Source organism: Corvus kubaryi, unplaced genomic scaffold (genome assembly GCF_017639235.1).
Source record: "Corvus kubaryi isolate FWS band 111438036 unplaced genomic scaffold, C.kubaryi_AGA036_p1.0 37398, whole genome shotgun sequence".
NCBI lineage: Eukaryota > Metazoa > Chordata > Aves > Passeriformes > Corvidae > Corvus > Corvus kubaryi.
Genome location: NW_024581137.1, coordinates 1,165,545 through 1,192,160, shown reverse-complemented (window position 1 = coordinate 1,192,160; position 26,616 = coordinate 1,165,545). Strand labels below are relative to the sequence as shown.

Below are 26,616 nucleotides of genomic sequence, written 5' to 3'. Positions count from 1 at the left end.
GTTTTAAATGGAAAGAGAGTTGGTAACAGCCAGTAGCAGAAGTGTGAAGAGTGGTGCAGCAATATCTACAGACACAAAGGCATTAAATGATAATGATTAGCTAAATATCTTCCAAGAAAGCCAAGTGAACACCATAGCATGAGAGCTACAAGCACTGAGCCTTCAGTGTCATGTCAGGAAACTAGGCAATGAAAGCAGTTTTTCCTTTGTGCTCTCTAGGTTTCTAAATACTTCCACAATGACCCAGAAGAGGATCCTGAATTAGTTTTAAATTCTTCTGATCTGAAAAGTGGTCTATCACAGCTTCCAGAGATGCCAGAGAACACCTCCTCAGCCACCATGAGCTCCTTGGAGGGCTCCAGGGTTTCCATCAGGGGAGACACAGCAGTGTCCACCAGGCAAGAGCTGCCTCTCTGGGAGCTCCATGGTGTCCCACAGCCCTTTGCAGCACAAAGACAAAGAGGAATGGGGAATCTAAGAAAAGCAACATATTTTGTGCCCCTAATACCAAGACCTGGGTTCTAGATAGGCTGCCAGGGGATGGAGCTCATGCTGATTGTGAGGACCTGCTTCACCCAAACCCAGGCAGAGACCAGCATACAGGGGCTGTTTCATGGACTTATAGAATAGTTTAGGTTGGAAAAGACCTCTTAGCTCATTGAACCTAACCGTTAACCCAGCACTGCCAAGTCCACCACTAAACCATGTTTCCTGGTGCCATGTCCACATGCCTTTTGAACACTTCTCTCTGGACAACCTGTTCCAATGCTTGACCATGCTTTCAGTAAAAAAATTTTTCCTAAAATCCAAGTAAACCTCCTCTGGTACAACTCGAAGTACCGTCCTCTTGTCCTATCCCGTGCTACTTTGGAAAAGAAACCACCCTCCACCTGGCTACACCCTCCTTTCAGGCTGTTGTAGAGAAGATAAGGTCCCCTCTGAGCTTCCTTTTCTCCAGACTAAACACCTCCATCTCCCTCAACTGCTCCTCATCAGACGTGCTCCAGACCCTTCACCAGATTCATTGCCCTTCTCTGGACACACTCCAGTATCTCAATGACTGTGTTGTAGTGAGGGGCCCAAAATACCCTGCTCAGGGCTGCTCCAGGGTGGTTGCAGTCCGAAGTGAGCGAGCTGCAGCGCAGTTGCAACGTGTCTCTCTCCAGCATGGGCAGCATTTTTGTTTTTTGCTCTCTGAAAGCAGCAGCTGTTTCTGCTTTGCCACTCGGGTCTTGGCCTGTGCTGCATCACAGCAAAGCACCGTGGCCAGGGCTGCTCTTTGAGCATCGCACATTTTCGGGCAGCAGCTGCTGCATCCCTGTCACAGAGCACTTGGGCTGTCTTCACACCAACTCACTGTTCGCGGGCGTGGGGGAGGTTGTGCTGTGTCTGTGTGGAGAGTTCAGCTGAGACAGGGACGTGGTACAGAGACATGTGAAATCTATTAACTCTGGGGAAGCAGAGAGCAGCCGAAGGCTGCAGGCAGTCCCGTAATGAGGTAAACGATACAAGCTGGAGATAAACCAGGAATTACTCACGGACTTATTCCCCAGCACTTCCACTGCGGCTGTTAGTGCCTTTGCCTCACAGATGTCAAATGCAGGCAATTAAAAGTTATGTAAAGCCACAGCTGAAATTAACACCTGCTGTGCCCAAGTCTGCACCTACAGGCACCCTCCTGTAATGAAGCAAAGCAGGGGCTCTGCTTGATGGCCTGTGCACAGGCTGTAGTTCCAGCTACAAGGACAACAGTAGGTGTTGGGCTGATACAGCCCTGGGCACATTCTATAGAGGAGAATTTCTGATCTAATGAACCTCTGTTTTGCCCCCTTCTTTCCCCTTATAGACTGAGAACCCGCTCATGTAAGGGAACAATGCCCAGCCTTTGTTCACCTTTCCTTGCCTGATGGGTATGTTCAGATGAATGCACACCAAGCATAGCCTCTGTAGTGAGAGATGAGCTCTTCTGGTAATGCACAACTTTCAGACTCTTGAGTTTCTGTCTTTTCCATCCCACAGTCCACCAGGGGCCTGCTTTCACCTCCTTAGCTGTCTTAGGAATTTTAAAAAACAAAATTGATTTCAGGTGCCAAAACCCAAAGCGCTGAGAAGTGTCTTGGGTGGCTGACAGGAGGAGCCAGCTGCAGGGGAAGATGTGCTTTGTGCCAGCAAGCTGAATGCCTTTTCCGCCAGCGAGGGAAAGGTGATGGTCAGTGAAGTTGATGGATGCTGGAAGATGCACAGCTGTTGTTCCTCTGAGGTAGCCTCAGAGGTGACATGGCTTCCACAGGCAGCCCCTGGAGGGAGGAGGATGTGGCTGATGGCTCTGTCCTGTGGGCTTGGCACAGGGCTGCTGTGCATATGGGTCCCATGGTGGGGCTTCCCCCTTGGTCTGAGAGGCTGGCTGAGAGCTTGGATCCAAGGACAGAAAGCAAAAAGCAGAGGAATGAAATGGAGTATTCTTCATTTGCTATTCAGTGGTTTTCATTTGGTATTCTGTGGGTTGCAGCTATAAGATTATGAGAGACAAAGTTGAATTATTAAAACATTTATTCACCCAAGGACATGTTGAGCTCTCTGAGGACCAAACTCATCCACTTAATTAAAACAAAGAACCTCCCAAGCACCATTTATATTGAAACTAAGTGACATATTTAATACTTATGTCCTGAAAGGGTCATACATCTCCGTAGGGGTGGATCTGAAAAGGTAAGAAGCTTTTCTGACTTCTTGCTGTGCTCCCTGCCAGAAAAGTGCCAGCACCTGGTCTGAAGGCAGCATGAGGAGGAGGAGCAGGCTGTTGCCTACGGGCTTTGCTGCTTACAATTGATCAATAGCAATGGTAGCTTGTGCTTTAACAAGAACAGCTTGGTTGTTGTGAAGGAGCAACCACATCCAAAATCTGACAGGCAAACAGTCTTGGGGACTCAGAGACGTTGGTCGCCTGTAGACAAGGGAAAGGGAGGAGGACCCAGCCCTTCTGACAGTCCTTGGTCAAGGTTTCTCCCTCATGGTTACTGTCAGTAGAGACCTGTCACTGTGATTCACTTTGTCAAGGCTTCCCCTGGCAGATGTAGAAGGGACAGAGGAAAACTGCACTGTTCTGTATAAGAGCAGACTTAGAGAAGGATGGGTATTTTTCACCACCTATTAAACCTACATGGCTTTGCAATACGGTTACTGTCTGCCAGCTCTGGTGAGTGTTTGGCTCAGGAAGATGGCAGTGGTGACTCAGGAGGAAGGTCTCTCTCTATTCTGCTTCCCAGTCTCCTGGCGAGACACACTGACTCATGGAGGACTGCTCAGGGGAAGAGGACAGCACATGGAAGGAACCTGTGGACACAGGTGTCCATCCCACAGATAGGGCAACAAAACACATTTTTACCTCTGGTGTTAGCAGGTTAGCATCTGCTCTACCTTTAAAGTGCCTCTAAACCCACACAGTGACTAAGCCAGTCCAGCTTCATCTTGGGATGGAGCTCTTTAGAAGTGCCATACATACTTATATCTACCAGATATAAGTGGCTCCTTGCCTTTTCAGGGAACAGAGTTAGAATGGAGTGTGGAATGAAAAGAATTAATCATCTTCTGCCAAGGGAGCTCTGACTCACAGGGTGGCAGCACAGCCTCTGTGGGCATGAGACTTGCAGGGATGAGAAATCCAGGGGTTTTAAAAGGGCTCGTGCAAGTCAGAAGTGTCAAGTAATGCAAACACATCAACCCACCCTCTGCTCAGGGCACACAACAGAATCTGAGTCAAAATCAGCCCCCATTTTGCCAAGTAAGTGATCTGAGTGCTCTGGGGTTGGGGTCTATGCCAACCCCACCCTTCCATGGGATCAGGTCACTGGGTATTTCTGCCACTCACCAGCAAAAAGAGAAAGTCACAAAGAATGAGAAGAGTGAAAGGAATACGTTGTTGTACCAGAGAGTTTGCACAAAAGAGGGCTTGACTTATAGCTCATGTCTGTTTCTCCATAGTTCTAGCAATCCTGTGTTCCAAGTGCCTGGCATCCTTCTCAAATCTTTCTCCCAAGTAAAATATCAGGTGTCTCAAAACCCCATCACATATATATTAAAATCCACACTCTCATTAACATATGGTAGGGGATTCTCCAGTACAGGGTCTGGTTCTGGACCTGAAAGAAAACAAGTTGCTGGCAATTGCGCATCCTGAAGTTTCTCCTCTTTGAGAAACTCAGCGGGGAGGGCCACACCCGCTTTACGCCTCCTCGGTCTTAGCCAGCAATCATGCTCCTCGTGCCAATGTTTTCCCTTTCCACATCCCCTAAAAAAAAAAAAAAAAAGAAGGAAAAAAAAAGAAGTATCTTTTTACTGTGAGGGTGACTGAGCACAGGCTGGAAACTCTCCATTGTTGGAGACATCCAAGAAACTGACAGGACACGGACATGGACATGGACAATCAACTGAGTGACCCTCTCTGCTTGAGCAGGGGATTAGACCATATGACCTCCAGAGGTCCACTCCTACCTCAGCCATTCTGTGATGCACATATTGATGACAACAGACTTACTCTTTCCTTGGAGGAGAAAGATCACAGGGTTCATGTGGGCCTGAGGAAATCCAGGAAAGCAGCTGGCCTGGCTCTTGGGGACAATGACTTAACAGCTGCTGGGAATGATCCAGTTGATATATATGGGAGGCTAGACCAGAAGCAAAGGTTTTTCCATTTATGGTTATGAGCTGTATGACACTGAGGAATAAATTCCTAGAAGAAAGATGTTCCTCTTTCCACATGGAAGCACTCACACCCAGCCTACAAAAAGGCAATATTTTCACTTATCTGTACTATTTGTTACTGCTGTTATTATAGTTAATATCTCCCTCTCTCTCTTACAAAGCCAGGTCAGGAGGAAGAGCACAGGATATGCAACTGCAGCCTATCAGGGCAGGTATGTATGCCTGCTGTAGGTGATGCTGCCTGGGGGATTGGATACTGCTGCCTCCCGTTCCTTGGAGAGGGAAGGGAGAGGAGGCTGAGATGGGTGCTGGGCTCCAAACACTTCTGAAATGACAACAGAAGGTGGGATTGGATAGGAAAAACAAATGTATAAAAAGCTTTCCTACAAGTAGTGAAAATTGGGAGTCTTCTCATGCTGAATTTTCAGCTACATGACAAGATCCACTTCTTTAACGAGACCACTACGTATTTATTCTTTGACTTGTCACCTACTGCAGTGTTCACTGTAGTAAAATTAGGCAGAGCTGAGAAATCTTTAGGTACAGCTCCAGGTTTGTGTATGTGTATTTTCACACTTGTAAGACAGTCACCTATTCTGCAAGAAGTAGTGCCAAGAAGGAAAATTGAGACTCCCCACCTTTCAGAGAGGATGTTACTATCTAACACAGAAAACTCGAGGCCTACTTCACATATGCACAAAACCCAACAGAAAAAGTATCTGCATGCTTGGAACTTTCCACATCTCAGTGCTAAGCAACTACTCCCTCCTCTTCCCCCCTCCCCAGCACAGGCACAAGGAGAAAAGCTTGGCCACTACGTGATGCTTTTTCTTTTATCACAGGTCCCACCTCATCCCCATCCCTGGAAACATTTGAGGCCAGGTTGGACCAAGCTCTGAGCAACCTGGTCTAGTTAAACATGTCCCTGCTCATTGTAGGGAGAATGGACTAGGTGACCTTTAAAGATCCCTTCCAACCCAAACTATTCTATGATCCTCATCAGAGCTGTGATGTCTTCTCATTCTCTTAAGAACTGGTGAGGGCAAGTTGAGGAGAAAGTAAAACTGTTGGTCTTTAAATCAAAATAATGGCTCTTACCAGTTCTTAAATAACCATGAGGCCTTAGAAGCCATCTTTCCTGGCCAGCAGTGATACTACACACTTAGAATGCTTAAGGAAGCAAGGTGTCCTTTCTGTGCTCATTTCCACACCTGGTACCCTTTCAGAAACCAGTACTGCCCAATAAGTTCAACAGTCTCACTGGGAATTTGGTCTCCGCTTCAGCCATCAGAGTGCCCTCGCTGGTAGCAGGTCCCTGCTGGCTACATAATGTACAGAACTAGGCCCAGAAGGCAGGATAAAACACCCAGTCAAAATATCTAGGTCACTTAATAAAGAGTTAAAGTCATTTCACAAAGCACATTTGTTGCTTTTCATAAGATGCTCCTGCACCTTCAAAAAAGTGTAAGCTAGTGGGAGTGAGTGACAACTTCATACATCCAGAGACTTCTTGCTGGCAGGTTAGAATGGGCATTTAACTTACCATCTCATATAATCTCAATTTATCAATCTTCAGTTTCCACTTCTCTCTCCTGCCTGTGCAGAGACTGGTGACCAGTGCACTCAACACAGCCACCTGAATGAGCAGGGGGCGACTTTTCAGCAATAGCAGGCTCGATGCCTTCTGGACTGCTCTGGCAGAGAGCAATGGGTTGGTGACTCTCAACTCTCCCTGTGCTAGGACCCCCCTACTCCAAGGACTGGAGGGCAGGGATTGTTAAAAGATACTGGAGTGCTGATAGCTTTTAGGATTCCTGCCCAGACCCCCTGACACCAGTTAAACCATCAGCCATAAAACAACACCGGGAGGAAGATACAGCCTTTCTCAGCAGAGAGCCTGTCCACATGGAATCCCTCCACGAGCACTCTGCGGCAGCTGTGGTGCCGGGGATGCAGCACCCAGCGAAGCTGCTTGAACCAGGGCAGAGCCTGCCCTGCTTTGCTTGCTGACTGTGTTTACATTCAGAGCTTGAACGCTGCCACAGAGTTGCGTGACTGGCAAAGACCATCAGCCAGAACGAGTCTCTGCTGAAATTTGTGCTGTCAAGTCATTTGCAGCATCACAGTGACCCGGAAAGCCATTGTTATTTCATATTATTTCAAGTGGGGATTTAAGAAAACACAAAATGCACCCCACAACCCCTGACATTTTAGTATTTAATTGCAAGGAATCATCCTCTGATACCTGGGGAGGCTGCATTCAGGTTACTGAATAAAAAGAAAGTATTTTGACTTCCCATTTTACAAGTGTTAGTCTTTTTCTCCTGTTCTATGATGAAAGTCACTTGGAGACATCCTGCTTGTTTTAATGGAGAGCTACAGCAGGCAGGCCACTGTAGCATTCAGCTGTGTGGTAGCTGTGTAAATGTCCAGGAAACTGAACATTTTCCCAAAAAATCCACCATTTTTGTCTGTGGGTGCTGACTTTGCATTCTAAAGTGGAAAAGCAGTATTAACCTGAAAAGGCTCTTGTATTTTCTCAGTCTTCCTTTTATTGTCATTATGAAGCTTTAAAATTAGAGTGCTTTTTGTAAAGCAGCTGAGGTTCTACTGGAATGTTCTGTTTTACTGCTAAGTGGAAAAATGAAGTATTTCTGCACCAGAATGTACTTCCTTTTAACCATGACATACAAACTAATGAGTCTTCTTTTGCAAACATATTATTAAAAGGATTCAATCTCCAGTTGCTAACAATTGAGAATAAACCATGGTCCTGGCCTCAGAAATTCAATACCAGAGCAACAACTCTTATGGTAATTTCAGAGGCCAGTCAAAGCCACCTGAGAAAATGTCAGATGTTAGCATCCATGAATCGTCTGGGCCAGTGTTTCCTTCTGTCCTTCAGCTATCTGCCTGAATCTACAAATTTGCACCTGCTTTCAATGTTTTTCATTATTTTCATGCAGAATAAAGGAAAGATAATAGAGAAAAGTGTCTTATGTTTGATGGAAGAAAATGAACAGGAAAGAGAAACAAAGCATACAAAATGAACCTTTATTAAATGAAAGAAAATCTGTTTTGTGGGTCAAATATGAAATAGAATATACAAAAACTTTACATCAGATCTCTTTTCAAAGAAATTAAATTCTATCTAGCCTGAAGTAGCACTTGTTCTTTCCAAGACAACACAAATAGGTGAATATGCATCCTGTGGCAGTACAGGACCACATAGTCTGCTGTGCTAAATTTCTGTTTACAGAGAAGAGAAGTTAAAAATCTAAACAATGTCTCTAAAGAACCCAACTATTCAACAAAGTAACCTAAAACCATGAATGCTGATCACTATGTATTCTCTTACAAACAAATGACAGGTGGGTCAAGTGCAGAGTTCACAAAGCTTGCATATCACGTTCTGTTTCTATACAAATATAAATAGTTCTTTTTTATTTCAAAAATCCTTTTATATTTGATAGCTTTATTTGTGGAAAAGGATGACCAGTTTGTCAGATTCCTGCTGTACTACCCAGACAATTCCATCTCCTTTATCTCCTCCTCTATTTGAAGATTGTAACCCATAAACCACAGCCTGCAATATTTTTAGAAACTTGATGTGTGTTTAATCACAAGTCTTTGTACTACTGTCCCATACATGAAGGTTCTGCAGAGCTCCTAACATGTCTTTGGCATAGCACACCGCATCCCATTTAATACTTTTTTTTTTGCTTAAAAAAGTATATTTTCCTTTAGTAAAACAACTTAAAAACATCTACTTCTGATTTTGTAAAATAACATATCACCTCTTGAGCTGCTTTGCAAAATATACACACACGTTTTGGAAAAACATTGAGTACTGACATAAGGGACTCATCTGAAGTCCAATCTGTTTATGAGAAGTAAAATATAATTACAAATTCTGTCTTCTGCATGAATCTCACATGAAGTCATTCAGTTCAGCTTCAAGTGCTGCTGCCATTTCATCCGCTTCAGAACTGCTTCCCTCCTCATCTTCATTGCTGGATTCTTTACTGGATTCACTGGCAGCATCATCTTCATCCAGTTTGCGTTTGTGACCCCTGGAAGGACAGACAGAGACAAGGTCCATGAATGGAGGTGTCTCAGTGCTTACTGAGAGACTTATATTCAACATGAGAAAAAATGAGGCTAAAGGACTCATCTTTTTTCAGGCCTAGACAAAAAGTACAGCACTTGTTTTTAAAGTAGCCAGTTCACACAGTTCATTTTTTAATAGCTGTTATGCACTGTCAGCAGTAGGTGTAAAGTAGTGTTAATTTGTTTCTTCCATCTTCTGAAGAAAGTATGAGACTGTTTGAAAATAATGAGTAGATTTACTTGCCTCTTGCATCCCAAAAGAAAGAAGAAAGCCATTGTGTGAAAGAGATATTACCAAAACAAAAATGTTATTATATTATTTTGAAATATTCAAGTTTCTACTTATTTAATAAAAATAAAACCGTAACTGATTAGGCAAATCTCACTGCACCAGCATCTACAGTTTCATGCTTCCAAACTTTGGGGTCCCATCCTTCCCTTTTGTCTCTTTGGATTAGTACTGCCAGGCTGAACAACACATTTCTTTGCATCTCTGGAGAATGAACCAGTTTAAACAGGAAGCTGATATGCACCATACCCTGCTGAAAGAATCATGTTCCTGGCTCTGAAAGATCTCCAAGGAAAATCTAACGCTTCAACTGGGATGTAGCCATGAGCAAAAGAATTTGGATTTATGGAATCCTAAAATCTCTTTTCCTTGCCAAAGGGAATTTTATATCAGACGTGTACTTCTGAGACAAAAATAAAGTTGAGATTTTTGCATTGCACAGAATTCATAATGAGATGTAGAAACACCTTCAAAATGCTTCCAGATAATTTCATCAAATTTCAAGCAGAAAAATACATGCAGAGGGGCAGGCATCTCTCAAAAACTTTCCTTTTCCTTGTTGGGTGGGGTTTTATTAAGAAGACAACGCACCCACTTGCAGTCATGAAAAACTAACAAAATGATCTATCTATTTTAGCAAAAAGCAGTAATTTAACAATAATCGTGTTACTTGAGAGCACAGAGAAATAGCATATAGCAAGGAAGACCTTTGATAAATACTGACATGAGTTATACATATCCAGAAGAAATAAAGGCAAAGATTAACAGTCATATTTAGGAGCTTGTAAGCAATGCTGAAATACAAAGGAGTTTTTATTTATACAGACACCTTTATTGCTGTTTTCCAAGAAACAGGAATTCTCATTAGCCCAGACTGCTTGGTTTGTGGGCTGGTTGACTGACACCTGACCTGCCCTTTTTCAGCTTTTCAGGGAGATGGACAAGGTGTGGTGGGAAGTCAGAAGGGGAGTCCAAGTCAGAATGGGAAGTGAGAGCACTATGTTCCGTCTTCTCCTTCTGCTGCAGCTGTGGGACAAAAAGAGACACTGCTGCTGCTTTACAGGCCACTTCCTCCCACTGATGTCAGGTGGGTTTTGCTGTTCAGCATAGGGTGGTAGAAGTAATATTCCTGGGAGGCAAGACTGAAACCCTGGGATACACTCTGGCCTCTAAATCCCTGACAAGGAAAAACGGGATGAAGTAAAAGCATTTCCTGAATACTTTGCTACTGAAACTCAAATGTGGTGTGCTGAGGGAGTTTTAGGGCACTAAATGCAGCCTAATTCACAATAAAAAACATTTTCTCAGGCATAACACTGATTATTTCCACACAGCTTCTATTAGCATGCAGTTTGGACAAGGAAGCTCCCATACTTAAAATGCCCAGTTGGAAGAAATCTTAGCACATTTTCACTAAAAGCTATGCAAATGTATGGAGCCTTAGTAACCCTTGCTGACTTTGTGACGATTTCAGCCTTCAGAGCTACAGCGCTATTTTAGGCATTAATGACACTATTAGCAAAGAAAAGCTAATTGGGAATTAAAGAAACCTGTAAGAGTCTTACTCAGCAAAAGAAGAAACGAATAGTGCATCTTTAACAAGCAGTGGATAAGAAGTACAAAGGCAATGCTAACTGAGAAATAAAGATGAATAAAGTCATGGAGCGAACCTATACCACAATGCTCACAGCTGAAAACATTTGTATTCATCTGTCTGTAAGGCTGCATCTATGGAAACGGATGGTATTTGCCCACTGAAAAATGAAATTAACAATCTGACAGTTGTCATTTACACATATGAAACATGTACACGTGACTGCAGATGATGTATTAAAGAATGTGTCAGGACAAGCAGGCTTTTAGAGCCAGCCCAAATACTGTAACGTTTACTGGGACAGAAACCAATAACACAGATCTCACAGAAAAGAAAAAAAAAAAGGTCTATGAAGAAATTAAAGAAGTAATAGGTCACTGAAATAATATCTCACTGCCAGTTCATTATTTCTTGAAAGTGCAGAACAGTTAATTTACTAAATTATTACAGCAAAGACTAGCAAAATTATTGATTTATGCAAGAAAGTCACTTTTAAAATTTAAATATACTTCATAGCAACTAGATTTCAGTGAGGACAATCAACAAAATACAGGGATCTGAAATACTCAGTGTGACTAGTTAATTAAAGAATGGATTTCCAGTCTACAAAAAGACTTTCCAGAAACTTTAAGGGATGCCTCTCCCATATTTCATCCCTCCTACAGTTGTATTAAACAGTATCTTTGGAAATGCAAAAGACTGACCATCATCTATTTTGTCAATTCTTGTTATTTCAGCAAAGCTAAAATGACAGCTCTGTTCAATCTCCACATGAAAACCTAGTCACTCATGGGGAGGAAAAAGCCATGAAAAAAAAAAAAAAGAAAACACAGATAAGTATTTGTCCTCTAATAGAAAAAACAAAAAAAACCTCTCCAGAATGTTAGCATTGTTTTTATTACGGTATAAAAACCTTTCAGTATTTGTGTACCATAAACTGCATCTTCACAGGTATTCAAAAAAATGTTTAAATAACTATTATGATATCAAATAAAAAGCTAACCCGGATAGAAGTATGGAGGAAGGACATCAGGAACACAGAGCTGCATTTTTTCTTTGCAAATTCAAAAAAAAGAGATAACATCCTCTTAATAACTTCTACCCTCAGAGAAAAAGCAGTATATGCCTGTGGCAGCATATCTATTGACATAACAAACAATTTTAAATGTATATTTTCCTCACTGTTTTGTGCCCATTCCTTGTCATTTCCAGTTTCAGAGCCATAGTGCAGAGCATTTTTAAATGGAAAAGTTAAGCACATACACGATTCCTTCTTACTATTTAGAGAGAATGATTCAGCAGATGTTGCAGGCTTCCATTAGCTTGATTTGCATTTTTATAACGAATTTTGCTTGACTGCTATTAAAAGCCAAACAAGTCAATAATAACTGAGTATCTTTAAGCTCACATACGAACAACTGCCAAAACACTGAATGCAGAATTTTAAGTATCTGACAACTCTGTGAAAAACACTTCTACAATTCACATTTCCTTTTCCTTTGCATTAAGTATTTTTCCTTTGTAATACCCAGTACTAGAGGCCCACCAGTTCACATGCTGCAAAAAAGAGAAATACATTTAAAAAAACTCTCACATATTTAAATGAATTGTCGAGAGATTTAAATAAATTACAAGTGTAATTCACAATGATATTAAACATGAAAAAAAACATTTGTAGTTATATATGTATAAAAGTAGTTTTAGAAAAATTTTATCTACAGAATGCTAATGAGAAGTAGTGGTATTCCAAAAGAAGAGACAGGTTTATGAAGTTGCAATAGCACAAGCTGAATGCCTCTAAAAATAGCACAGAAAAACTTACTGAAAATTTATTTAGATCTTGATCAGTTAAAATGACCACTAAAATCTGATTACAATGTACAGGTCAAATGAAAACTGCATTCTTATAAAATCAATTTAATGTTCTTATAAAATCAATTTAAATTTAGTTCATGGAGAGAACCATAGGGAACAAAGTGAAAAAAGTCGAGTATTTCTTGCTTCTGTTATCTGAAGGCCTTAATTTATAATTGGCTGAAAACAATGTTGGAAAAACATTCTTCTCTTAACTGAAAAGCAGGTTGTCTCTGGTTTGTTTTGCATCCCAATGACACCCCTTTAAGAAATACAGTGCTACATTAAAATATAAACATCTAATTAGCAAAGGAATTCAAAGGGCAACATAACCCTTGCTTTAAACAAAGCAAACTTAAATCTTTTCCAAACCTTGTTTTGAACTTGTAAATGAGAACTACAGAAAGTATTTAAATAAATGTTCACATATCCTTTAAACTCCCAATACCCACATCCTCATCCCTACTCTGATAAGTAAACCTCTAATTTATTGCAAGTTGACCTGGCTTTTTTTCAACAGCTCCTAAAATCAGTACAATAATGAAGTAGAGTCTGCAGACTAAGTGTGTTTAGTCTTTTACAAGCAATCAGCTTACAGCACTGACATTATAAATCAGGACTTCAATTTGCTACCAAATACAGCCAAGTTTCTCTCTAATGAGAACACTCACACAGCAGCTGTAGGTAGTTTGGAAGGCAAGGGTTTGAAAAGGGCATTTTGAAACTGCGTGCTGTCTTCCAACAGCATCGCAGCCCTGCAACACAACCTACACTACCCCGGGCAAGCCTCTGAAGCTCCATGCAGAAGGTCTGTCCTGGTTTCCACACACACCTAGACCACAGCTTTCTGTGAACTCCTTCCACAAAGGAAAGAAGGTGATGTAGCATTTGGTAATGCAACTGGAATTTGACTATGGGAACAACTTATTCAGATAAACTAGTTCTCTGGCAATATTCTTCAGTTATGAAGAATTAGGGCTGGTTATCCAGTAAAACTCTTCTTCAACCCATTCTGAAGATGCCAGCCCAATACTTGGCTAACAAGCTTCAATGCCTTGAGCTCTGAGAACACACAGACTGAAAATCAATGTTGTGAGCATTAATATGTTACATGAGACAGACAAGATGGTTAAATTTTCAGAGAGATGTTCTAAGTTTTGCAATTATGTTTTCTTAGCATGGGATACATGGCAATATCTTTAAGGTCCCTTCCAAGCCCAACCATTCTGATCTATGCCCTTTTATCTACACTTGATACATGAGTAAGCAATTGTTCATAGCCTGCCTGTAACTCAGGTGTCTACCCTCTGGCAATTTCCCTCGTACATCTGTGCAGGAACACTGGATTTTCTGTCCTGGTGCTCCTCCCTGGCACTAGTGCAGCACGCTGCCAGGCACACAGCCATGGGAGAAACAAACAGCACTACCCCAGCACTCCTGGCAAGCTGCAGTGTGTGTTTTCACTTCATGCTCGTGCTGTGACAAACAGGACACTATTTAGTGCCACAGGAACAAATGCCAGACACCTCATATATTTCCTCAAGAACTCATCCAATGCTGTCTGCAGGATTACAAGATGATCCAGAAATCTAATATGCAGAAAAATGCACCGAGAACGTGTCTTGCACAGCCCTGGGGTGCAGACAGAGTCCCCGCAATTGGATGAACAGTGTGCCTTCAATGCTCCTCATGAAAACCTCTTCCATGCATCCACCAATTCCAACTGACAGCTCCAAAGCATATTTTAACTAACACAACAGTTAAGTGAGAGCTAATTAAATTCTGTACAGCCTCAGTGCCTTTCTGCTTTAAAATCGAGCACACCTGTGCACAATTCCAATGGTGAGAAACTATTCTGGAAACTGAAAACCATCTTAGAACAGCTTTATAGGTAGTTCTCTGAACTAAACACTCAATGTATATCTAAACTGAGAGTATTTTAAGTCAGGAAGTCACAGAAAATTGAAAATAAATCCAGCAATTACTACAGTGTGTTAATAAGGATATTTTGTGAATTTTGCTAAAATTGGCCCATTGACGAGTTGGTGTTTTCTTAATATTCAGGTCAAGGGGAAAGTTTAATAACAAGAAAATCACCCCAACAGTAGTTTCTTAACAATACTAATGTCTTCTTCAAGAAAATGATGATTTCTTAATAATTAAACACTGGGATATTCCAAAACAGTGTAGCAATAAAACTTTAAAACAAAACGCAGTGTGATTTTCTCTGCACTGAACTAATTTAGATACAGATTATAATTAAATTGGATAATGGAAAATTGAAAAGTTGAACATACAATTTTGCTTCTGTAATTAAATCACAGAAATATAAACTGTGTCCCTAAAATATTAGTTGTTATTAACTTCAAGTTGTTTGAAAATAATCCATGTAGTTATAAGAAGACATTTACAACATGCAATATGACTATTTCTTCGGAAGGCAAAGGTGACAGTGGCAGTTTTATATCACACAACAAATGATCTTGTCATTGACATGTAGAAGACAACAGAAAATTAAATATACTTTTCACTATGTGGAATACTAGACTGTTACCTGACAATTTCATAATGGAGAATGCACAGATGCACTCTGGCATATCACTTCTTAATCCTATTCGAAAGCTAAACCAGGCCTTTGTTGTTTGCATCAATTCTCTTTCCAGCTTCTTCTAGTTTACAAATATTACCCATTCTGACAACAAATGTCAGATGGTGGATCTATAGCTCTGTAGAGATTTTGGGTAGCTCTGGGAAGCTGTAATAGGAGATATCAAGGCTCAGCAGTGAGTAAAGAAAGTTTCAAGCCTTCCTTCCCAGTGCGTGGATGGGCATTGTACCGCAACTCTACCGGTATTTGGTTTGAAAAAAGTTTTTTGAAAATGGGCTAATTCCTCCAACTAATTTCTGTTATAGGAAGGACATAGTCTCAGATAGTGATGAAGAATAATACCCTCACTAGAGATCTAAATATGAGTCATTATTTTAAAAAATGGTAGCATGCAATAAAAAATTAAGATGAAAAGTGGGCAAAAAACCTAAGATGTATGGGCAATTTAGAAAATACAAAACCATACATCAAAATAAGAAATTGGAAAAGAAACATGATCTGATTTATCTGAAAAAAGTCAAACTGACTTAATTTTTCTCACAGGAGCACAATATGTATGTGGAGAGACCCCCATGCCAATATAATGGAGAACCAACTCCAGTTTGAAAACAGCCAGCACTGCAAAGTAATGCTTGGAATCCTGACTGGATTTGCCAGCATCACTCACAGACACTGAGAACACTCTTCAAGATGTATTCTTTGGCTTCTTAAATTGTTAAGATGAAATTTAGCTGACTGTGCTAACCACAGAGGCTGGAAGTAAGATTTGGTATATGGTGGCTTTTAAAATTAAATATCCATAGATTATCTTAATTTGTGTGTTAATACATATGTTATGGGCTACACTAAGTTATACTGAAAGATAAGACACTTTTGTCAAAGCCTTCAACTCTGATTTTTACTAACTCTTCTCTTACTTTGTCCTTGTTTTCAATAAATAATTGAGATTAAATTGCAAGTAACTAAACCAAACATCCTTCTAGGATGTTTCTTCACTGCTTTGCTCACAAGAATATTAACTAAGAATATCTCTGCTTCATTGTAAAATATTGAAAATAAGACAAAACACATTGCTGACTCCATATGGATACTGGTAATACTGTCATCTCCACTGAAGTACAAAAACCAGACTTCAAATTCCTTTAACATGTCGTATTCTATGGGACAAAATGCACAGCCCGCTTTCCACACAGGTATATACTTTCATGAAATGCACTAGCTCACTCCTGCCAAAAACGGTCAGTTCTTCATCCTCCTCACATTGCCATGTGATTTAACTGGATAATCCCCCAGTTTATTGGCTCTGCTGCCTGCCTCAGAGTCTGGTAAGCCACTTGTTCACCGTCTCTGTAGTCAGCTTCCAATGAGTACTTCCTGCACAACAGTTGGGGAACTGGAGCTGTTGTCAGGCTGTGGGTTACACCATGGTACAGGGGACTGAGATTGCTCCATCTAGCAATGGGCTGCAAGATTTGTTCTCTGAATCATACAACATCTTCCCGCAATGTTACATTTCTCGACTACTTAATTCTTTATCCAAATGGTAAGACATGTTATCTTGGCACTCCTCACTCTTCCTTCCCCAAATTCCTAGCTCTGACAACTTAAATTTCTCTTTATTTATTTGTTGAAATTGTACACAATAAATATTTTTTTCATGCATTAAAGCAGGTTTTGGAAGACTGTTTTGGAGACACAACAGCATTAAAATACAAAGCTTATCAACATTATAAAGTCAACTTTAAAGTTGACTTTATAATGTTGATAAGCTTACTACAAAGCTTATCAACATTAAAAAGTCAACATTTGGCTTCATTTTGCTACAGAATGTTTTAGAAAAGCTAGTAAGTTACAAAATGAAATGACATCAAGGCAGGAAGTCACTTCTCAGTAAAGGAAATTAAAAAAAAATTGTTAGAAATTTGTTTTAGAAACTGCTATGTTTCCATGAGAAACAGAGCAAAGTACTGTCAAGGCTTGATTTACAAAGACAAAAAATCTCAATTGAGGTTGTAGTAATATCTGCCAGAACTACGTGATTTTTACATCAGTTTTGTAAGGTTTGCATAAATTATATATACAGCATACCAATACATGCAATACATTTGAAACAGAATGCCACCCATCTCTTTTTTACTGTGCAATTCCAACAAACTCTCTAAAAAGTGGGTCTGCATTCATTAAATTTGGATCTCTACAATACTGGGTCAGAAACCATCACAGATTCAATCTGGATCAAAAGGCATGTGGCAATCCCCAGCCTATGTGCCAAATGGAATCGCACCGCTGAGAATTTCCCGTACCTGTTGTTTTCACACCAGCTACGATGTGACAAACGACCCAGTGCAGCAGATCGCAGCTCTCCTGGCTCACAGTCTTGATCCCATCTACAGTCTGCTTTACAATTTTTTTCTGTCGATATTTCTGGAATAAATTTGAACTAGCAAAGGCAGTTTATACTTGATCTGTACTTTCTGGTACAAAGTTGCAATTTTTTATGATGGTCCTGTCCAAAGCTCAGATTTACGGTATTATTCAGCTGCAGCCTTCCCCATACCACTAATGAAGAAGGCATCTGAAGGAGAAACAGCTCATTATCTTTTATCAGTCCAGAGTAAAAGGCAGCTACTGAGCTTGTGTCCTGGAGAGTTAATTTTCTTTCCACTAGCCAGTACAGTGTGATGTTTTGAATTTAGTATGAGACTGATGTTGATAACACACTGATGGCTCAGTTGGTGCTCAGCAGTGCTTACCTTGAGCCAGGGGCTCTTCAGGTTTCCGTGCTCTGCCAGTGAGGAGCTGCACAAGGATCTGGGAGGGAGCATGGCCAGGACAGCTGACCCAAACTGGCCAAAGGGATATTCCAGACCACAGGACATCATAACCAGCACATAAACTGGGAGTCATTGGACAGGAGAGACTGCTGCTGAGGGACAAGAAGTTGTATTGTGCATCACTTGTTTCCCTTACAGAAATCAAACCTACCTCCTTCTCATTACAATCATTACGCTATTATAATATTTTATTTTGTTTCAATTATTAAACTGTTCTTATCTCAAGCCATAGGTTTACTTTTTTCCTGGTTCTCCCCCACACAGGGCACGGGGAAGTGAGTGAGTGGCTGTGTGGTTCTTAGCGTCTGGAGTTAAATGGCGACAGGCTGGTCTTATCCATGTAATGGTACTGGCCATAGGCTCCTATAAAGTTCTATTATCAATTTACCTGGATATATGAATGTGCACAAGAGGGAAATGTGAAAACGTGTGTTTCTCTGGGCCTGAAATGACTAGACAGACACAGCACTTCAAACATGTAACAAAAACTGAGACTGCAACAAGTTGTTCTCTTTCTATCTGAGAATAAGATAGCCACACTGATCCAGGAACAGGAGTAAGGTCTGAAATGCCAGGAAGGGGACCAGACACTTCTCTGTTTGACTTCAGGAATTAAACCATTTTACAGGCCCTCTCCCAGACTGCCGGAACACATTTCACAGCTGACCTCACTCAGATACCCCTGGCTCCTTCACAGCCTGCACAGGTGACCCTCAGGGGTGAGGGGTAGCACACGTGCACAGCCCTGGCAGAGAGAAGCCCAGCCACACACCAACATCTTGCAGGCAGTTCTGGCCCCACTGCTCAGGTGCCCGTTTACCCACCCTTGCTAATTCCTGGGAAACGTTGTATTCAATGGTCTGAAGCAAACAGCAACATCAGCAGAAACACATCTTATTTCTGTTGATCAGCAAGCTTTACAGGTTCTCTACCTAGTAGGAACATACTTTTCAAGAACATTTAATGTGATGTGTTATTTCACTGTAACTGGCAAAACATATATTGTCATGTATTCAATTGTGTTTTCCAGTAACTATTTACTGGGGTAGCTAATGGCACACTCAAGCCACAGTGGTAGTCTGAGAAACAGCAAAAGGAAGCTCTGAACAGGAGACGTTTCCCTCCGCAAACAGGGACCTCTTCCGTGCAATGCAGCGGCAATATGCATGGGTCACACAGCAAAGGACATGTTTGCTGCTGTGGCATCTACTGTGGGGTGGGGAATTAAAACATCCCTATCTGCTTTTCACGTGCATGGCTGCCAACAACGCAGGGACATCTCCACAACTGGCTTGATACAACAGTCTTCTGAAGCAAGTTCAAGTTTTCTAAAATATCTGACCTTGTTTTTCCCAATGGAAGAACCTATTAGCAGTTCAAGTGATTAATACTTGGAAATGGGAATATCTACCCATTTAAGATTCCTAGATTTCCCCCCTCCATTAAGAAGCAGTACTGCTTCTCTTCTACCAACACTTTTAGCACATGCTTCAAGCTGACATTTTAATTTAAGATACACACTTCTGTTTAGCAGCCATTAAAGACTTGCAGCGATCAAGATTAATGCACATTAGTTATTATGTGGAATTTAAAGTACTTTTAGAATTCATTAGGGAAACTAGAGCTATTTTTCTTGATCGGAACAATGTTGCCTTACAGTATTCCAGCTAATGTCCTAGGTCTCAACAGGGGCACACAATGAAGGATTAAAAACCTTCACTGGCAGTTCTTAATGTACTTCTTGGTTTCCTTAGTCTCAGGAGATATTTAGATATCCACATATCTTACTAAGGAAAAACATAAATTGTTTAAGAGCTCATAAATTGCACTGAAGCATTCAGCCTGACTAAAGGAAAAAAATGCTGCCTAAATTACCTGAGGGGCAACCCCCTGCTATTCACTTCCTAATGTAGCTCTCACCAACATGCAAACCAAAGCAGTATGTTACAGGCTTGCCTCACCCTGAACTTCTGCTTTACATCTTCCTTATCCCTTGCCATTTGCCACAGATGCAGAACAACATGAATATCTATGGACTGCTGGAATGGGGCAGTGGTGCTGGAGGTCGTAAGTCCATAAATACTCACACAGTGCTGGGAGAACTGTTACGTGAGTGGAAGCAGGATACTGGAACCTGGTGTTTTTAAATTACTCCTGTGCAGGAACAGAAATACATCCAAAACAATCTGATGCTCCAGTTTCTTACTGGAATTCAGATTCCATGAGAGGAAGGAACTGTCCCCTCTGTGTGTCACAAGTGCTCTGAAGCTGAAGACAGAATGAAATGTTTTTCCTACTCCTCCCTTTGTGAGTGAACAATAGGAGCTCAGGTTTTTAAATTCACTCAGGGTTCTAGTTCTCCCTCTCTCACCCTGGCAATCACATGAAACAAGCTCATTCTTCACGGTGGCAGACCACTAAGCAGATCAAGTCAGTAACTCCCAAATTGTTTCCCATTATCCTAGTTTCTTGCAGTCTTAATTTCTTCAAACTTAAATTGTGCTTTTGGCATTTTCTGGATCTAGGAATACCTAAATGAAATGTTTCACACAACAGCATCTCTCCCAGTTGGGCTAGAGGAATCAGCATCAGGTAACTGCCCTTTGTGTGTTGTTCTGAAAACTCCTCACTCCCACAACCTAGAAGCTCAAGGGGTAGCATTACATTATCAAGAGTTCTCCCTGTCTGGAAGCTTCTCATATGGGGTCAGACAGCTCCTAGAACCCTGGGTTAGGGTTAGGCTGGAATCTCATCACCACAAGCTTTCCTTCTTCACCACAAGCACCTAACTCTGCTGTAGAATCCCAGGACCTGCTCAGGGCTATTCTAACTCCCAGGTAGTTAATCCATGTACTCTCCTTCAACTTTGACCTCAGCAATGTGGAATTTACAGATCATTTAACTGTGATATACTAATTAATGCAAACAAAACGCTCTTGATTCTGAGACAAACTCATCTAAGCTGCAGAAGCCAAGAAAAACAGAGATATATGAAAAGACAATCGTGTTGACTTAATTTCTTCTCACCAGTCTTGATCACTGCTTAAGCCTAGGTTTGGAGTCCTGGAAGGGTACCAGGATCCTCCCTGCCACATACGGCCTCTTCTCCAAACTGAAGCGATGTTTTTCACTGCTTTGCACTTTCTTCTTCAGCTGGCCTCAGTTAAACAAGAATCCTCTGCTAGAAAGCACATCTCTTTTCTCTGTTCTTTCTCCCTGATTATGTGAATACCTCTCATAATTTTTCAGCCCTCGCTCTTCCCAAAATGATAGCAACAAATGATTTCTAAAGTCTGCTTCTACAAAAATCCAGTTCTTGTAGACTGGTGCTTCTTGCAGATATATTATAGAAAATTATATTCCCTCAGGCTCTAGTCACTGCATTGTCCCAGGATGGAAGCTATTAGTTAATGGCTCTGCAGTGATAAAAGGCAATGACTGCAGAAAGACTTCTATTTCAAATACATCGACACATTAGTGAGAAATCAATTTCATTACTTCACTCAGATCTCTTAAGTGATAGGCAGAGTCACTGAATCATTATAGATGGCAAAAGTTAGAACAGGGGAATGTAAGAATAACAAGCAAGTAAGAATAACAATACAATTCCTATATGTACTTTAGCATTTATTAGCACATTTAAGGAGACAAGGAGAACAAGGCAAATATTCTCATGCTTGATGACCTATGATTCCAAACTTTTGCCCCTAGAAAAAATGGCAACTTAGATCTCCCAGTTCATTTTACAAATACCAGCACACTTCCATTGACAAGCACAAAAACCTGTTTAGTCTTAAAAGTGAATTTAGAAAAAGAGACGTATTTTACCAGCACTTTCCTAATCCTAGTAACATACTAGTAACAGACTTTTAATTACTTGTCTATCCTTCCCCTGAAGTACTAGAACTGTTAGAACTTAAGCTTCATATAGACTTGCCCAGTTAATCTACACAACATTGAAATAGGAAAACCCATGACCAAAAAATGTTATTGATGACTTTGTACACAGAGAATTTCAATAAAAACATACTAAGACAAACTAGCTTTCAAATCTGATACTGAAAACAGTTAGTATAAGAGAACTTTATGCTATTTTTCACTTTTCCAAGGACACTTCTTTTCCTGATCTCAATTGCCTAATTGCTATATTAATTAACAGGTATAACCATAGTATCAGTGCAATCCAAGTAATAACAACTGCACACACAAGTGGACTGAATAGTATAGTATTATTACATCTGAACAACTTCTAGGTATTTTCACAATTAGACAGTAAAAGAAGCTGAAGGCAGATGGTCACTCTAAACATACTATATCTCAAAGCGTTTTCAAGCTTTCCATCTGATGTGGTCTAACACAAACACAAGTATTATAACCCACCAATTTCTGAGGAAAGCAGCCTTGTGCAGTTTGTCTTTTAGCAATTTACATATTGTGGAGGGAAACACCAAGATACCACAGAACTATGTTAAATTATCTCACTCAAGTTCACAGCACCACTATTCAGCTTTTTGGTGAACAATGAAAAAAACTTTTTAGAACTATAACAACTTAGATTATTCTTAACATAAAACTTACTAGATTTAGGTGACGGTTTAAGTGGTGAACACCTCACTTAAACCACCAAATGCTAAAGAAACTTGCCAAAGGAAGCAATATCATATCCATAGAGAAAGGCTTTGGAAAATATCTCTTAGGAAAAGGAAAGAAAGTTTAAAACTTCAACTGCTGTTAATATTTGATAGGCTTGATGTGAAAAAAACCCTTATGTTTTGTGGATGTAAATGTTACTGAGAAACCATTTATTCAAGTTGTTTAGGAACACTGTACAAGAAAAATAGCTCAGATATTTTTTTCAAAAAGAATCATCCCAGGAGAAATGAGCAAGAGTCATTCCATCCTCCTGAACTTCAGCTATGGCACCTGCTTTGTAAGACTTACGAGAAAACCCCACGTATTAGTGATAATATTGCTGTTTACAAGGACAAGATCAGCACCACTGACCATGCAACAAGTCAGCAGCACCCTGGATGTATTCCATTCTGCTGCTGCAGCTGTGAGCAGGCCACAAGCAGCCCTCCAAGGCAAGGAGGCACTGTCCCTGCATGATGGAGAGCAGAGCCAGCTCTCTTAGGACAGCTGCCATGGACATAACATGCATACCTACAACTCTGGTCATTTTAGGACTGTGGGAAAGCCCAGCTATACCTTAAAGAGATGCCTTGAGATCAACCCAGGCTCTAACAGTGCACATTAATTCTGTGCCAAGGTTTGCTTGGTTGAACCTGAGAACTTTTAGATCGTGCAGTTCACTTTCTAAAAGCCTTTAGAAGGATAAGAAAAAAAACCCTGCAATGAAAATTTAGCAGCTTGACACTCTGAGCAAACATGCACAAGCTGTGCATTTGCTCCTTGTAGGAAATATAGAGAAATACAAGACCAAGACTGAAGTCTCATGATCGAAATGTGAACCAGCACTTTAGTTAATTTTAGCTGCAGTTAATAGTCTAGATGTGTGAAAGTTCACACTCTCAGCTCTCTCCTGTAACTTTTTTTTTCCTTATCCAGTTAATGATCGGAGGCTTTCCAAAATGCCTGTTCCTCTTTAACAGATATTATATTAGACCTTTGCAGTAACTCAAAGTATTTCAGAACATGTCAGAAGCAGCTACAAAGTGAACAATGTCCTTCTGTGATTCTTCCTGAAGCAAACTTTGCATCTATCACTTGTGATGTACTTTTGTCGGGAGTCTTAGAACAAGGACCTTCCTCTTCAGTGGTTGAATCAGCACACCTTTGTTTCCCTGTGCATTTCATGCATCACTGAACATGCAACACACCTGGTTAGATCTGTATTTTCTCAGCAATCTTTCAGTGATTTTGAGTTTTGATTTTGCAGTAAATGAAGATTGAACCAGTTGAGTACCTCAACATCCCCATGCACAGTGAAATCCCTTTCTCCTTTCTTTGCACATTAGTAATTTCAACATTGGAAAACTATTTTATCAAGAATTTGGGACACATCTCTGACAAGTAGAAAGATGAGAGTCCTGTAACATTTCATGTAAGAATCCAGCCAGAATAGATACAAATATATAGAAGAATTAAAATTGCTTATGCATTTTGACATGAGTTGTAAGCCTAGTGCAGTGACTGGAAAACTGGAATTTCAGGTAATTATATCACATCTGAAAAGCTTCACTGAAGAACTCCTATTCAAACACATCTTTGTTGAAGTCTCAACCCCAAGTTTGAAAGTTTGAGTGTCAGGTATCAAAGACCAGCTCTGGACTAATTTGTGTCTCACGCAATCCCTTTCATTACACAACAGTAACTGATGCCAGAAGAACAAGATGAAGATGTTGCTTCCCCTAGAGTTCTACCTATGACACCCCTCAGTGTCTTGCAAAACAGAGTTTAAGTTTCTTACTGCAAACTCTGGACAGCAAAAGCAGCTCCTTTTCATCTGCTCATCATACTAAAGTACTTTCAAAGCTAGGCTGTACTTTTTCCATTCCTTCACTCTGGAAATACTACTATCCACGTTATGTAACTGCAAAAAAAAAATTCTTTTTTTTGAAACAAAAGGGGACTTGAGAGAAAAAGTACTGTGCAGTTCTGAGGTTTGCATCTCTCTGAAAACTAGCTTACAAGTCTCCTGCTTTCCACAGGACTAAGAGCATGCTTATGTGAAGGATAAAAATGTAAAAATATGAGTAGTAGTTAGCTCCATGTGCGTTGTAGTTTTGCATCTGCAACATTTAGCTTCTTATTTTCATTTAAAAACATTGTATTTCTTCCTTGAAAAGTGGTTAGATAAACTTGAGGTACCTTAAGGGGAAAAAAAAAAAAGTATATTTTGAATTGATGAGTGCTTCCTCACATTGGTTCCTCTCCAGTGATCAATATTCTTTTTGCTGCTTTGCTTTTGAAGATTAGTGAAATCGACACATTTCTCCCATTTGTCAAATAAATCCTAAGTAACTTCATCTGAAACATGATATTATACTTCAGTAGGCACAAATGTGCAGTAGGGAAAGGTAATCTCTTTTATGTATTCTGTAAGGCATCTATGAAGAATTTCTTATAGTTTTAATTCCCTCACAGAATCATACAATTTCTAAAGAAACCTAAGGCTACAGGCTGTCATCGTTGTTTAATCTCTTAAATGTCACCATCAAGAATCAGAGTAAAGAAAACTAAAGCAATGTGTGCTTCCCAAATGGAGCTGCAAGAACAAAGCTTGCTTAATCACACAACATACCTTTCCTAAATCTCCTGATTTTAATATTCATAATATTTTTTCTAGAGCATTAGATAGGCACACAAAGAATATACAACAGCATGTTCCAGACAAGCAAATGAAATATATTTTATTAAGAACACAGTTTTTTTTCCTACAAGGTTCACTAATGAGTCTTCAGGGCAAAACTGTCCAGGTGGAACTGCAGAGATCTTTTCAGTGCACACAAGTTTATCCCTCAGAACTGATGTCTAGGTTTTGGGGGGAGTTGCCCATTTTCTTCCCCTTTTCAAATTTTTAAATAACTGTCTAAGATAAAAAGAAGTTACGACTATTTATCATTAAAAGCTGATCTCTTTATATCAATATATGTAATTTCCACTATGAAAACTATTGCTTTTAAAATGCTTTAACACATATACAAGACATCAATTACTTAAAATTTCTTCTCATATAGAGATTGTAATTTGCATTTTTTTATTAGTGGAACAGCTTTTTGTCCCTGCTGCCCAAGAAATGATGAGTTTCAGTCTCTGTCTTATCGTATTTTATGATCCCCAGATAGGAAGGACAATCGAGACATACATAAATATACACATATGCAGTAAGAACTTTGATTTCTAAAAGAAAGCCATTTGAAGGAGGAATACACTTGACAGTCTACTTTTAAAATCAGATAGGGTTTTATCAATCGTCCTTTCAGAAATCTTAAGATTACTTAAAAGCTCTTATTTAATGGAAACAGATGACAACTTTCTGAAGCCTAAGGAAAAAAAGAAGACAGATGATGAAGAGAGAAAAATAAGTGTTCAGGAATTCAGGGAGTATAAAAGCCTCAGCCAGCCCATGTGAATTATTCATTCATGTTTTTATTTATAGAAAGATACTATGGCATATTCACTTAGAAGAGTGGCTTCAGATAATGGGAAGTCTAACCAATTACAAAGCTGTAAAATACTAACAGCAGGAGTAAATGACAGAGTATCTAAGATAGGCACTCCTGTACCTAAACTCTTAAGACATTCAAATAGTATGATTCAGAAACTTCTCTTCCTCCAGACTGGGAGCCATTGAAAGACATATCCAAAAGAAAATACAATCATCCCATTATCCCTGAAAGGGTTGTACCATTCACAGAAAGGGTGCACCACAGCAGCAAGAAACTCCAGTGATAACTCTGCCATGCAAGGTATGCAGTGCTTTACACCCAAAGTACCTAACTTTGATTTACTAGAGCGCATTTTCCTCTCTACTGTCTTTAGGATTTGATTTTGCTGTGTTGTCTTTCCTGTGATCCCTCAGAACTATCCAGTTCCTTCCGTCAGGGTATCATTCCTGATATCTTTTCATACCTTTTCTATTAGGTTCCCTAAAATTTCTGCC

The 26,616-nt window shown here is 40.2% G+C and overlaps 1 protein-coding gene and 1 long non-coding RNA gene across 5 annotated transcripts in view; one reads left to right on the top strand and one right to left on the bottom strand.

Moving 5' to 3' along the window:
- The window catches only part of LOC121671358, a 36,511-nt gene extending 19,693 nt beyond the window's left edge, over window positions 1-16,818 (top strand). Inside the window, exons 4-6 of one of the 3 annotated variants that reach the window (XR_006018490.1) lie at window positions 4,863-4,913; window positions 10,025-10,187; window positions 15,700-16,818. This is a non-coding gene — a long non-coding RNA (uncharacterized LOC121671358). Of the gene's footprint in view, window positions 1-4,862; window positions 4,914-10,024; window positions 10,188-11,431 lie in introns of all 3 variants that reach the window. The other 2 variants (XR_006018491.1, XR_006018489.1) reach the window with 2 other exon arrangements.
- CTDP1 (CTD phosphatase subunit 1) overlaps window positions 7,742-26,616 on the bottom strand; it is a 102,437-nt gene continuing 83,562 nt past the window's right edge. For both annotated transcript variants that reach the window (XM_042042839.1, XM_042042838.1), the window contains one exon: window positions 7,742-8,774. In XM_042042839.1, the coding sequence (XP_041898773.1) occupies window positions 8,633-8,774 (142 nt within the window). In that variant the 3' untranslated portion in view covers window positions 7,742-8,632. The remainder of the gene's footprint in view (window positions 8,775-26,616) is intronic.